Raw genomic sequence first — 15,113 nt, forward strand, 5'->3', positions numbered from 1 at the left:
AATGTGTGATGGGACGGTGTGGAGGGAGCTTCACTCTGTGTCTGACCCCGGGAGTGTGTGATGGGACGGTGTGGAGGGAGCTTCACTCTGTATCTGACCCCGGGAGTGTGTGATGGGACGGTGTGGAGGGAGCTTCACTCAGTGTCTGACCCCGGGAGTGTGTGATGGGACGGTGCAGAGGGAACTTCACTCCGTGTCTGACCCCGGGAGTGTGTGATGGGATGGTGTGGAGGGAGCTTCACTCTGTGTCTGACCCCGGGAGTGTGTGATGGGATGGTGTGGAGGGAGCTTCACTCTGTGTCTGACCCCGGGAGTGTGTGATAGGACGGTGCGGAGGGAGCTTCACTCTGTGTCTGACCCCGGTAGTGTGCGTGACAGTACCTGTGGACGTAGTTGAGGTGATGGATGGCGTCGATCGCCAGCACCATCTCCGCGACGTAGAATCGAGCCAGGTCTTCGGGCAGGCGGTCCTCAAACTTGCTGAGCAGAGTCAGGAGGTCTCCCCCAGCATAGTAGTCCATCACCAGGTACTGTGAACGGACAGCAGGGAGGGAGAAAACATTAGACCCTGGTGCCCCGCAGGAGTCAGACGGAAATTGCCATGATGATTATCCAAAATAGCCGGCCGGTGGTGTCGTGTGATCTGCACCGGACTTAAGACGAGCTGGAATCTGGCCGGCTCCTCGTGCGCTTTCCACCTGTGCTGGTTGATCACCAAGCTAGCAACCCGGCCTCATAAAAAAAACACACACACACACACACACACACACACGGACAAAATGCTACAGGAATATCAAAGTCGCTGCCCGATGCGTCACAGGGCTCGGAGAGGGATAACAGTAATTATCCAGGATGAGGTAATAGCTTACTTAGGATTTTACGGTGGGATTGGACAGAGTCAGCATGGGTTTGCATGGTGTTTGACAAATCCGTCAGTGATTTGTGGTTGGAGAAGCGGCTGAGCCCGTGGACGTGGTGCGCTCAGTGTCCAGTTTATTGGGTACCTCTTCTAACTGTTCAAGTGGCCGCTGAGTTTATGTCTGTGGTCTTCTGCTGCCGTAGCCCGTCCGCTTCAACGTGCGTTCAGAGATGCTCCTCAGTACCCCACTGCTGTAACGCCTGGTTGTTTGAGTTCCCGTCAGCTTGAACCAGTCTGGCCGTTCTCCTCCGACCTCTCTCATTAACAAGGCGCTTTCGCCCACAGAACTGCCGTTCGCTGGACGTATTTTGTTTTTGTCTCACGCACCGCTCTCTGCAAACCCTACAGACTGTTGTGCGTGAAAAACCGCAGGAGGTCGTGCGCTTTCTGAGATACTCCAACCACCCCGTCTGGCACCAACAATCAAAGTCGCTCAGATCACGTTGCTTCCCCCCACCCCCCCCCCAGGTTTTCGGTCAGAACAACAACGGGACCTCTTGGCCACGTCGGCGTGCTTTGACGCATGGAGTTGCTGCCACGTGATTGGCTGGTGAGATATTTGCATTAACAAGCAGGTGCATCTAATAAAGCGGCCACTGAGCGTACGTTGTGGGATCTGGCCCAGCGTAGCCGGGTGACCATACTTGAACACAAACGCCGCCTCGCCAACATCTTGTACAGCTGGAATATAACCCCACCCCCCCCCAAACTCCTGTACTGATGAAAGCCAACGTGCCAAAACCCTTCTTCACCGCCCCATCCACCTGCAATTCCACTTCAATGCACCTGTACTCCTCGGGTCCCCCTGTTCCCCCTGTACTCTGTGAATTACAGTAAGTTTAATTAAGTATTAAATAGTTAAATTAAATAATTAGTGCAATAAAAAGTAGTGAGCTAGTGTTCATGGGTTCAGTGTCCATTCAGAAATCGGACGGCAGAGGGGAAGAAGCTGTTCCTGAATCGTTGACTGTGTGCCTTCAGGCTCCTATACCTCCTCCCTGATGGTAGCAATGAGAAGAGGGACAATTTACAAAGGCCAATTAACCTACCCAGTAGGCCTTTGGGAAACTGGGGCACCCGGGGAAGACCCACACATTCCACCGGGTGGCTGTACAGAGGCTCCTGACAGAATGGCGCTGGAACGGGACTCTGAACCGGCCCCGAGTCGCGGAGCTGGCGCACAAGCTCCCGCGCTACCGCGGCGCCCGAGTCCACGGTTAGCGTACCGTCGCAGCACCGTGCCCCACCTTGAGAATCATTTTCTTGCGAACGTTTGCAGGGAGACGAGCGAAATGCGATGGAACTCACGAGAAGCCGTGCCCAAGCAGACAAAGCCACGCCGACGACCGACGTGCGGAAGGGGACGAACTGCGTGGGAAGAGAACGCAAGCCCGAGAACAAGTTGTATCACGTCGTTGCCCATGCTCGCTGCCGTCAGGAATGGCTGTGGTTTCTTTACAGACTGTGTGGATTTGCTCTCAGGGTATGGGGACTGATACCAGGGTCTTTGTCCTGGTTCATAACTGCATAACCAAGCACTCCCTAATCTATGGCGACTCCCAGACCCCTATTGGTCTGCCGATCTCCCAGAGAGTAAATGCAAATGCACAGAACAGGGCCCTTGGAAGATGTGCTGGGGGGGTGGGGGGGGGAGGGTAGGGGCCACACAGCAGCTCAGTTCAGCCCCCGCAAGGGCTCGGTGGGGGAGGAGAACAGAACGGGCTCCTTCCGCTATCCCACACGGACAGGTGGAGTTGGGTTAGGAAGATCCTCGCACAGTGAAAGGGATAAATTCCCCCAGTGATGGCAGTGGTATGATGAGCGTTCCTGCTTTTATTTCTCTTTAAAGCTCACACTATGCAATATAACCTCGAAGCATTAAACTAATTCCTCACAGTCAGCTGAAGTTCCTTCAACTTCCTCACAGACAGGACCCAGGCTGTAAAAATAGGGGACAAGCTCTCCTCTACAATCACTCTGAGCACTGGTGCCCCACAAGGCTGTGTACTCAGCCCCCCTGCTGTACTCACTGTACACCCATGATTGTGTAGCCAAGTTTCCATCGAACTCAATATGCAAGTTTGCTGATGACACAACAATTGTAGGGCGTATCTCGGGTAATGATGAGTTTGAGTACAGAGAGGAAATTAGGAACCTGGTGGCATGGTGCGAAGACAATAACCTATCCCTCAACGTCAGCAAGACCAAGGAATTGGTCGTTGACTTCAGAGGGAGTAGTGGACCGCACGACCCAATTTACATCAGTGGTGCGCAAGAGGAACAGGTCAAAAGCTTTAAGTTCCTCGGGGTCAATATCACAAATGACCTGACTTGGTCCAACCAAGCAGAGTTCACTGCCAAGAAAGCCCACCAGCGCCTTTACTTCCTGAGAAAACTAAAGAAATTTGGCCTGTTCCCTAAAACCGTCACTAATTTTTATAGATGCACCGTAGAAAGCATTCTTCTAGGGTGCATCACAACCTGGTATGGAAGTTGTCCTGTCCAAGACCGAAAGAAACATAGAAACATAGAAAATAGGTGCAGGAGTCGGCCATTCGGCCCTTCGAGCCTGCACCGCCATTCAGTATGATCATGGCTGATCATCCAACTCAGAACCCTGTACCTGCCTTCTCTCCATACCCCGTGATCCCTTTAGCCACAAGGGCCATATCTAACTCCCTCTTAAATATAGCCTATGAACTGGCCTCAACTGTTTCCTGTGGCAGAGAATTCCACAGATTCACCACTCTCTGTGTGAAGAAGTTTTTCCTCATCTCGGTCCTAAAAGGCTTCCCCTTTATCCTCAAACTGTGACCCCTCGTTCTGGACTTCCCCAACATCGGGAACAATCTTCCTGCATCTGGCCTGTCCAATCCCTTTAGGATTTTATATGTTTCAATAAGATCCCCCCTCAATCTTCTAAATTCCAACGAGTATAAGCCTAGCTGATCTAGTCTTTCATCATATGAAAGTCCTGCCATCCCAGGAATCAATCTGGTGAACCTTCTTTGTACTCCCTCTCTGGCAAGAATGTCTTTCCTCAGATTAGGGGACCAAAACTGCACACAATACTCCAGGTGTGGTTTCACCAAGGCCTTGTACGACTGCAGTAGTACCTCCCTGCTCCTGTACTCGAATCCTCTTGCTATAAATGCCAGCATACCATTCGCCTTTTTCACCGCCTGCTGTACCTACATGCCCACTTTCAATGACTGGTGTATAATGACACCCAGGTCTCGTTGCACCTCCCCGTTTCCTAATCGGCCACCATTCAGATAATAATCTGTTTTCCTGTTTTTGCCACCAAAGTGGAAAACCTCACATTTATCCACATTAAATTTCATCTGCCATGAATTTGCCCACTCACCTAACCTATCCAAGTCACCCTGCATCCTCCTCACAGCTAACACTGCTGCCCAGCTTCGTGTCATCCGCAAACTTGGAGATGCTGCATTTCATTCCCTTGTCTAAGTCATTAATATATATTGTAAACAACTGGGGTCCCAGCACTGAGCCTTGCAGTACCCCACTAGTCACTGCCTGCCATTCTGAAAAGGTCCCGTTTATTCCCACTCTTTGCTTCCTGTCTGCCAACCAATTCTCTATCCACATCAATATCATACCCCCAATACCGTGTGCTTTAAGTCTGCACACCAATCTCCTGTGTGGGACCTTGTCAAAAGCCCTTTGAAAATCCAAATACACCACATCCACTGGTTCTCCCCTATCCACTCTACTAGTTACATCCTCAAAAAATTCTATGAGATTCGTCAGACATGATTTTCCTTTCACAAATCCATGCTGACTTTGTCCGATCATTTCACCGCTTTCCAAATGTGCTGTTATCACATCTTTGATAACTGACTCTAGCATTTTCCCCACCACCGATGTAAGGCTAACCGGACTATAATTTCCCGGTTTCTCTCTCCCTCCTTTTTTAAAAAGCGGGGTTACATTAGCCATCCTTCAATCCTCAGGAACTAGTCCAGAATCTAAAGAGTTTTGAAAAATTATCACTAATGCATCCACTATTTCTTGGGCTACTTCCTTAAGCACTCTGGGATGCAGACCATCTGGCCCTGGGAATTTATCTGCCTTTAATCCCTTCAATTTACCTAACACCACTTCCCTACTAACATGTATTTCCCTCAGTTCCTCCATCTCACTGGACCCTCTGTCCCCTACCATTTCCGGAAGATTATTCATGTCCTCCTTAGCGAAGACAGAACCAAAGTAGTTATTCAATTGGTCTTCCATGTCCTTTTTCCCCATAATCAATTCACCTGGTTCTGTCTGTAGGGGACCTACATTTGTCTTAACCAATCTTTTTCTTTTCACATATGTATAAAAGCTTTTACAGTCAGTTTTTACGTTCCCTGCCAGTTTTCTCTCATAATCTCTTTTCCGTTTCCTAATTAAGCCTTTTGTCCTCCTCTGCTGGACTCTGAATTTCTCCCAGTCCTCAGGTGAGCCTCTTTTTCTGGCTAATTTGTACGTTTCTTCTTTGGAATTGATACTATCCCTAATTTCCCTTGTCAGCCACGGGTGCACTACCTTCCCTGATTTATTCTTTTGCCAAACTGGGATGAACAATTGGTATAGTTCATCCATGCAATCTTTAAATGCTTGCCGTTGCATATCCACCGTCAACCCTTTAAGAATCATTTGCCGGTCTATCTTAGCTAATTCACGTCTCATACCTTCAAAGTTACCCTTCTTTAAGTTCAGAACCTCTGTTTCTGAATTAACTATGTCACTCTCCATCTTAATGAAGAATTCCACCATATTATGGTCACTCTTACCCAAGGGGTCTCTCACAACAAGATTGCTAATTAACCCTTCCTCATTGCTCAATACCCAGTCTAGAATGGCCTGCTCTCTAGTTGGTTCCTCGACATGCTGGTTCAAAAAACCATCCCGTATACATTCCAAGAAATCCTCTTCCTCAGCACCTTTACCAATTTGGTTCACCCAATCTATATGTAGATTGAAGTCACCCATTATAACTGCTGTTCCTTTATTGCACGCATTTCTAATTTCCTGTTTAATGCCATCCCCAACCTCAGTACTACTGTTAGGTGGCCTGTACACAACTCCCACCAGCGTTTTCTGCCCCATAGTGTTATGCAACTCTACCCATACCGATTCCACATCTTCCCGGCTTATGTCCTTCCTTTCTATTGCATTAATCTCCTCTCTAACCAGCAATGCCACCCCACCTCCTTTTCTTTCATGTCTATCCCTCCTGAATATTGAATATCCCTGAAAGTTGATCTCCCATCCTTGGTCACCCTGGAGCCATGTCTCTGTGATCCCAACTATATCATATTCATTAATAACAATCTGCACTTTTAATTCATCCACCTTGCTACGAATGCTCCTTGCATTGACACACAAAGCCTTCCAGCTCGCTTTTACAACTCTCTTAGCCCTTATACAATTATGTTGAAAAGTGACCCTTTTTGATTTTTGCCTTGGATTTGCCGGCCTGCCACTTTTACTTTTCTCCTTAGTACTTTTTGCTTCTACCCTCATTTTACACCCCTCTGTCTCTCTGCACTTGTTCCCATCCCCCTGTTGTGAACTAACCTCCTCTCGCCTAGCCTCTTTAATTTGATTCCCACCCCCCAACCATTCTAGTTTAAAGTCACCTCAGTAGCCCTCGCAAATCTCCCTGCCAGGATATTGGTCCCCCGAGGAATCAAGTGTAACCCATCCTTTTTGTACAGGTCACATCTGCGCCAAAAGAGGTCCCAATGATCCAAAAACTTGAATCCCTGCCCCCTGCCCCTCAGCCACGCATTTATCCTCCACCTCATTGCATTCCTACTCTCACTGTCGCGTAGCAAAGGCAGTAATCCTGAGATTACTACCTTTGTGGTCCTTTTTCTCAACTCCCTTCCTAACTCCCTATATTCTCCTTTCAGGACCCCTTCCCTTTTCAGACCCACGTCATTGTCACCTATATATACCACGACCTCTGGCTCCTCACCCTCCCACTTCAGGATATCTTGGACGCAATCAGAAATATCCCGGACCTTGGCACCAGGGAGGCAAACTGCGTCCACAGAATCGTCTATCTGACCCCCTTACTATCGAGTCCCCTATCACAACTGCCCTCCTCTTCCTTGCCCTACCCTTCTGAGCTACAGGGCCGGACTCTGTGCCGGAGGCACAGCCACTGTCGCTTCCCCCAGGTAAGCTGTCCCCCCCAACAGTACTCAGACACGAGTACCTATTGTCAAGGGGCACAGCCACTGGGGTATGCTCTATTACCTGACTCTTCCTCTTCCCCCTCCTAGCCGTGACCCACTTGTCTGCCTCCCGTGGTCCCGGTGTGACCACCTGCCTGTAACTCCTCTCTATCAACTCCTCACTCTCCCTGACCAGACGAAGGTCATCGAGCTGCAGCTCCAGTTCCGTAACGCGGTCCCTTAGGAGCTGCAGCTCCAGTTCCGTAACGTGGTCCCTTAGGAGCTGCATCTTGGTGCACCTGGCGCAGATGTGGATTCCAGGAGGCTTGGAGACTCCAGGACCTCCCACATCCGGCACCAAGAAAAACAAACTGCCCTCACACTCATACTGCCCCTCTCCTCAAATAACAACAAAAAATGAATACCAAACAAACCCTCTTCACCTCGCCTGTTTCCGCCTAAGCCCGTTGAGCCAAAGCCCTTAAGCCTTCACTCTGCTCCCGGCTCACTCTGCTGCCCGTAAACTAGGCTGCCCGCTATATAAGACTCTGTTCCTTTTAAATCTTCCGCGCTTCACTGCCCGACGTCCCACGCCTGCACAGTCCCGCCTCTCTGAACGCCAATGGAAAAAAAACCGAAAAATTCAAAAATGGCTTCCCCCGCACTCCCACTCCGATTCTCAGACTTCCTTCTCCGAATTAAACCCGAAGCAGGATTTCTGTCCTTTTAAATCTTCCGCTGCAGAAGATCGTGAACACGGCGCAGCACATCACACAAACCAATCTTCCGTCCTTGGACTCACTTTACACCGCACGCTGTCGGAGCAGTCCTGCCAGGATAATCAAGGACACGACCCACCCAGCCAACACACTTTTTGTCCCTCTTCCCTCCGGGAGAAGGCTCAGGAGCTTGAAGACTCGTACGGCCAGATTTGGCAACAGCTTCTTTCCAACTGTGATAAGACTGCTGAACAGATCCTGACCCGGATCTGGGCCGTACCCTCCAAATATCCGGACCTGCCTCTCGGTTTTTTTGCACTACCTTACTTTCCCTTGTCTATTTATGATTTATAATTTAAATTTTTAATATTTACTATCCATTTGTAATCCAGGGTGCGTGAAGCTCAGAATCAAATATCGCTGTGATGATTGTACGTTCTAGTATCAATTGTTTGGCGACAATAGAGTATAAAGTATTAATTCAAAGGAAACCGTGAGGGTCCAGGAAAGATACAGAAAATAAAAATGTACAAACCTAGTTACCACTTTGTACTTTTGAGCAAAATAGAAATGTATACTTATTGCTCTGGAAGCATAACTTTGCATTGTTTGCCAATTCAGTTGTGCAACTGCATGTAACTTTTCAGACCTAAGTGGCACTGTCACATAAAAGCCTGTGCAGTCCTGTGGCTTTGGCTTTACTTCAAGCCGGCCGCTGCTGTCTTTCCTTCCTCGCGTCTCGTGGCGCATCGGGTGGCAACCTTGCCGTTTCTTCAGCGTAGTTTTTTTTTTAAAAACCAGGCCCGAGTCGCCAGCTCGATGCCCGACCCCAGCGTGGGTGGAAAGCGCGTGAGGAGCCGGCCGGATTCGAACCCGGGACCACTCGCCCCGAAGCTTGGTGCCACCGCACCACCCGCCGGCACTTTAAGCGAGGCGCGCGTGTATCACGGAGTAGCGCAATGACGAACACCACTAACATACTTTTACAACAAAGAACCCGTAATAAGTTATTCAAATGAACAAGAATGCTTAATCAAACAATATATATGCAAGATTACTCAAATATTACTGAAGTATTAAATACGCAACTATTTTATTGTTAATAAAATCTATTTTTTGAGGTAACATATATAAAAAAAAACAAGGTGCCAATTGAGGATAAGCCAATGAATAGACAGGATTGAGCAAAAGTCTTAGGTGCCCTAGTTATATATATGTGCCTATGACTTCTGTACTTGGGCAGAGGTCAATTGATATCTGGATATGGATGGAACAATCAGAGGTGGTATGATCCTGTGAGAGAGGGTGTCAGGCACTGGCCTTCTCCCCGTAACCTTTGACACCCTGACTCAGCCCATTTTTCCAGCCGGTGAAGATCCCTTTTCAAGCCATGATAGTCTTCCTCGCTGTCCACTACACCCCCAATCTTGGTGTCATCCACAAATTTGCTGATCCAGTTAACCACATTATCATCCAGATCATTGATATAGATGACAATGATCATCAGACCGTAACCTTTGACACCCTGACACAGAATCAGGAGACGCAGAGTCAGTATGGATAGAACTGAGAAATTCGAAGGATAGAAAGACCCTAATGGGACTTATCTACAGGCCTCCAAACAGTAGTCTGGATGTAGGGTGCAAGTTGAATCAAGAGTTAAAATTGGCATGTCGCAAAGGTAATGCTACAGTTGTTATGGGGGATTTCAACATGCAGGGCAGACTGGAGGAATCAGGTTGGTACTGGACCCCAAGAAAGGGAGTTTGTGGAGTGCCTCCGAGATGGATCCTTAGAACAGCTTGTACTGGAGCCTACCAGGGAGAGGACAATTCTAGGTTTAGTGTCAATAGACAATAGGTGCAGGAGTAGGCCATTCAGCCCTTCGAGCCAGCACCGCCATTCACTGTGATCATGGCTGATCATCCACAATCAGTACCCTTTTCCTGCCTTCTCCCCATATCCCTTCACTCTGCTATCTTTAAGAGCTCTATCTAACTCTTTTTTTTTGAAAGAATCCAGAGAATTGGCCTCCACTGGTGTGTAGCCTCCCTGGCGCCAGGATCCAGGACATCACGGACCGGTTCCGGGGCATCCTCCAGGGTGATCAGCCGGAAGTGGTGGTGCATGTCGGCACAAATGACGTCGGGAAGATGATGAGAGACATTTTGCACCGTGACTTCAGAGAACTCGGGAAGAAAAGCAGGACCTCCAGGGTGGCTATCTCAGGTTTGCTTCCAGTTCCTCGTGCTGGTGAGGGCAGCAACAGGGAGATAGAGGATCTGAATGTGTGGCTGAGGAGCTGGTGCGGGGAGCAGGGATTTAGATTCTCTGACCACTGGGATCTGTTTTGGGGTAGGGATGAATTGTACAGAAGGGACGGGTTGCACCTTAACAGACGGGGGACCAGCATTCTGGCAGGCAGGTTAGCCCCTGTTACACGGGTGTGTTTAAATTAAGTGGGGGGGGAGGGGATGAACTGGAAATATAAGAATGGAGTTAAAGGGGATGAGAGAATAAGAAAAGTTAAGAAAGACAACAGAATTAAAAGGGGCAGAAAGATCAGGAAGGGATCGGAGAGTATGGGCAAATGCAATAGGGATCGATGTGAAAGGTGAGGGGAGTAATGGATTAAAAGTATTATATATGAATGCACGGAGTATAAGAAATAAAGTGGATGAGCTTGAGGGTCAGTTGGAAATTGACAAGTATGATGTTGTGGGAATAACAGAGACATGGCTGCAAGAGGACCGGGGCTGGGAAATGAATATTCAGGGATATACATCCTATCGAAAGGACAGACAGGTTGGCAGAGGGGGTGGGGTGGCTCTGTTGGTGAGGAATGAAACTCAGTGGACAGGTTGGGTGAGTGGGCAGATGCAGTTTAATGTGGATAAATGTGAGGTTATCCACTTTGGTGGCAAGAACAGGAAGGCAGATTACTATCTGAATAGTGTCAAGTTAGGAAAAGGGGAAGTACAACAATAGTGAAAGCTTCTTTAGGTATATGAAAAGGAAAAAAAATAGTTATGATCAAAATTGGGCCCTTGAAGACAGAAACAGGTGAAATTATTATGGGGAACAAGGAAATGGCAGACGAGTTGAACAGGTACTTTGGATCTGTCTTCACTAGGGAAGATACAAACAATCTCCCAGATATGATATCCAGGATACTGGATGAACTGAAGGAAATTTATATTAGGCAGGACGTTGGGTCTGAAGGCTGATAAGCCCCCGGGACCTGATGGTCTGCATCCCAGGGTACTTAAGGAGGTGGCTTTAGAAATCGTGGACGCATTGGTAATCATTTTCAAATGTTCTATAGATTCAGGATCAGTTCCTGTGGATTGGAGGGTGGTTAATGTTGTCCCTCTCTTCAAGAAGGGAGGGAGAGAGAAAACAGGGAATTATAGACGGGTTAGCCTGACGTCGGTGGTGGGAAAGATGCTGGAGTCAATTATAAAAGATGAAATTACGATACATCTGGATAGTAGTAACAGGATCGGTCCGAGTCAGCATGGATTTACGAAGGGGAAATCGTGCTTGACTAATCTTCTGGAATTTTTTGAGGATGTAACTATGAAAATGGACAAGGGAGAGCCAGTGGATGTAGTGTACCTGGACTTTCAGAAAGCCTTTGATGAAGTCCCACATAGGAGATTAGTGGGCAAAATTAGGGCACATGGTATTGGAAGCAGAGTACTGACATGGATTGAAAATTGGCTGGCTGACAGAAAACAAAGAGTAGCGATTAACAGGTCCCTTTCGTAATGGCAGGCGGTGACCAGTGGGGTACCGCAGGGTTCAGTGCTGGGACCACAGCTGTTTACAATATACATTAATGATTTAGATGAAGAGATTAAAAGTAACATTAGCAAATTTGCAGATGACACAAAGCTGGGTGGCAGTGTGAAATGTGAGGAGGATGTTATGAGAATGCAGGGTGACTTGGACAGGCTGGGTGAGTGGGCAGATGCAGTTTAATGTGGATAAATGTGAGGTTATCCACTTTGGTGGTAAGAACAGGAAGGCAGATTATTATCTAAATGGAGTCAAGTTAGGAAAAGGGGAAGTACAACAAGATCTAGGTATTCTTGTACATCAGTCACTGAAAGCAAGCATGTAAGTACAGCAGGCAGTGAAGAAAGCTAATGTCACGCTGGCCTTCATAACAAGGGGAATTGAGTATAAGAGCAAAGAGGTCCTTCTGCAGCTGTACAGGGCCCTGGTGAGACCACACCTGGAGTACTGTGTGCAGTTTTGGTCTCCAAATTTGAGGAAGGACATTCTTGCTATTGAGGGAGTGCAGTGTAGGTTCACAAGGTTAATTCCCGGGATGGCGGGACTGTCATATGTCGAAAGATTGGAGCGACTGGGCTTGTATACACTGGAATTTAGAAGGCTGAGGGGGGATCTTATTGAAACATATAAGATTATTAAGGGATTGGACACGCTGCAGGCAGGAAGCATGTTCCCGCTGATGGGTGAGTCCAGAACCAGAGGCCACAGTTTAAGAATAAGGGGTCGGCCATTTAGAACGGAGTTGAGGAAAAACTTTTTCACCCAGAGAGTGGTGGATATATGGAATGCTCTGCCCCAGAAGGCTGTGGAGGCCAAGTCTCTGGATGCTTTCAAAAAAGAGATGGATAGAGCTCTTAAAGATAGCGGAATCAAAGGTTATGGGGAGAAGGCAGGAACTGGATACTGATTGTGGATGATCAGCCATGATCACAGTGAATGGCGGTGCTGGCTCGAAGGGCCAAATGGCCTACTCCTGCACCTATTGTCTATTGTCTAATCAAGAAACTATCAACCTCCGTTTTAAATCTACCCAATGGCTTGGGCTCCGCAGCTGTCTAGGGCAATGAATTCCACAGATTCAGCACCCTCTGGCTAAAGAAATTCCTCCTCATCTCTAAACTAAATAGATATCCGTCTTTTCTGAGGCTGTGCCCTCTGGTCCTAGACACCCCCCACTATAGGAAACATCCTCTCCAACACTCTATCCAGGCCTTTCAATACTTGACAGGTTTCATCGAGATCCCCGCCCCGCGATTCCTCTGAACTCCAGCGAGTACAGGCCCACAGCCATCATATGCTCCTCGTGTGTTAACCCTTTCGTTCCCGGGATCCTTCTCGTAAACCTCCTCTGGACCCTCTCCAACGCCAGCACGTCCTCTCTTCAATACGGGTCTCAAAACTGCTCGCAGTACTCCAAGTGCGGTCTGGCCAAAGGCTTAAAAAGCCTCAGCATCACGTCCTTGATTTCATATTCTAGCCCCCTGGCCTTGCATTTGCCTTCCTCACCACTGACTCAGCCTACAAGTTAACCTTCAGGGCATCCTGAGCAAGGACTCCCCAAATCCCCTTGTACCTCTGATCAATGAAGTCGCTCCCCGTTTAGAAAATAGTTTACAGCTCTGTTCCTGACCAAAGTGCATGACTGTACTGAAACTGTATTCCAGCCAGGATGGGCGCTGGGGGAGGGAATGCCGCGCCACGGGGGCAGGGGAGTGAAGGGGCAGTGCCCTTCTCGGACCCTCCCCACCCCCCGTCACCCCTCTCACTCACCAAGTAGAGCTCGTCTTGGAAGGCATAGTGGAGCCGAGTGATCCAGCGGCCGCGCCCCCTCACCAGGATGTCTCTCTCCTCTCGGAAGCAGGCTGCCTGCAAAACCAGCAACACGCTTGGGAGTGTCCAGGGAAAGGAGCGGGACTGGGATGGGTGAGGGAAGGGGCTGCCCACCTGCTACACAGGCCCCACTCCCCCACCCTCCCCGGGTCACCATCGAACCCCACTCCCCCCCCGGGTCACTATCGAACCCCACTCCCCCACCCTCCCCTCCCTGGGTCACCATCAAACCCCACTCCTCCACTCTCCCCTCCCCAGGTCACCATCGAACCCCACTCCCCCACCCTCCCCTCCCCGGGTCACCATCGAACTCCACTCTCCCACATTTCCCTCCCTGGGTCACCATCGAACCCCCATTCCCCTCCCTGGGTCACCATCGAACCCCACTCCCCCACGCTCCCCTCCCCAGGTCACCATCAAACCCCACTCTCCCCCCGGGTCATCATCGAACCCCACTCCCCCACATTCCCCTCCCCGGGTCACCATCGAACCCCACTCTCCCATCCTCCCTTCCCCGGGTCACCATCGAACTCCACTCCCCCATCCTGCCCTCCCCGGGTCACCATCGAACCCCACTCCCCCACACTCCCCTCCCCGGGTCACTATCGAACCCCACTACCCTACCCTCCCCTCCCCAGGTCACCATCGAACAGGAGCATCCCTTGGACTGGATTGAAGGAGGAGGGGGAGGGGTGTAGGAGGAGTAGGAGGGGTTGTAGGAGGAGGGGACGGGTGTAGGATTAAGGAAGGGGGTGTAGGGTGAGGGGTGTAAGGGGGAGCGGGTGTAGGAGGAGGGGAGGGATGTAGGAGGAGAGGAGGGGTGTAGGAGGGGGTGTAGGAGTAGAGGGAGGGGGTGTAGTGGGAGGGGAGGGGGTACAGGAGTAGGAGAGGGGGTGTAGGGGAGGGTTGGAGGGGGAGGGGTTGTGGGGGAGTGGGAGGGAGAGGAGGAGGGGTGTCGGAGGAGGAGGAGCGGTTCTAGGGGGGAGGGGTGCAGGAGGGGCAGGGGAGGTGTGTAGGAGGAAAGGAGGGAAGGTGGAGGAGGAGGGGAGGGGATGTAGTGGGAGGGGAGGGAGGGGGTACAGGAGTAGGATAGGGGTTGTAGGGGAGGGGAGGGGAGGGGTGTAGGGGGAGTGGGGGGGAGGAGGAGGAGGGGTTTTAGGGGGAGGGGGAGGAGTGCAGGAGGGGCAGGGGAGGGGTGTAGGAGGAGGAGGAGGGGAAGGGGTGTAGTAGGAGGGGAGGGGTGTAGGGGAGTGGATGTAGGAGTAGGGGGAGGGGGTGTAGTGGGAAGGGAGAGGAGGGGGTGTAGGAGTAGGGGGAGGGGTGTAGGGGAGGGGCGTAGGGGGAGGGGAGGGTTGTAGGGGAGGAGGAGGGGTGTAGGAGGGGGAGGGGAGGGGTGTAGGAGGGGGAGGAGGGAGGGGTGTAGGAGGAGGAGGAGGGGTGTATTGGGGGAGGGGTGTAGGAGTAGGGGGAGGGGTGGGGTGTAGGGGGAGGGGAGGGGTGTAGGAGTGGTGGAGGGGTTGGGGTGTAGGGGGAGGGGAGGGGTGTAGAGGTAGAGGGTGTAGGAGGTGTAGGAGGAGGAGGAGGGGGAGGGTGTGTAGGTGGAGGAGGAGGAGAGGGAGGGGGTGTAGGAGAGGGGAGGGGTGTAGGAGC

General features: G+C 50.3%; 1 protein-coding gene across 1 annotated transcript in view; it reads right to left on the reverse strand.

The window, feature by feature from the left end:
* The window catches only part of LOC134339547 (serine/threonine-protein kinase MRCK alpha-like), a 120,903-nt gene that overhangs the window by 81,771 nt on the left and 24,019 nt on the right, over window positions 1-15,113 (reverse strand). Inside the window, exons 4-5 of the mRNA XM_063036161.1 lie at window positions 13,404-13,499; window positions 382-530 (exon numbers count right to left, since the gene is read on the reverse strand). Of these exons, the coding sequence (XP_062892231.1) occupies window positions 382-530; window positions 13,404-13,499 (245 nt within the window). The remainder of the gene's footprint in view (window positions 1-381; window positions 531-13,403; window positions 13,500-15,113) is intronic.

The sequence above is a fragment of the Mobula hypostoma genome, chromosome 30, assembly GCF_963921235.1.
Source record: "Mobula hypostoma chromosome 30, sMobHyp1.1, whole genome shotgun sequence".
NCBI lineage: Eukaryota > Metazoa > Chordata > Chondrichthyes > Myliobatiformes > Myliobatidae > Mobula > Mobula hypostoma.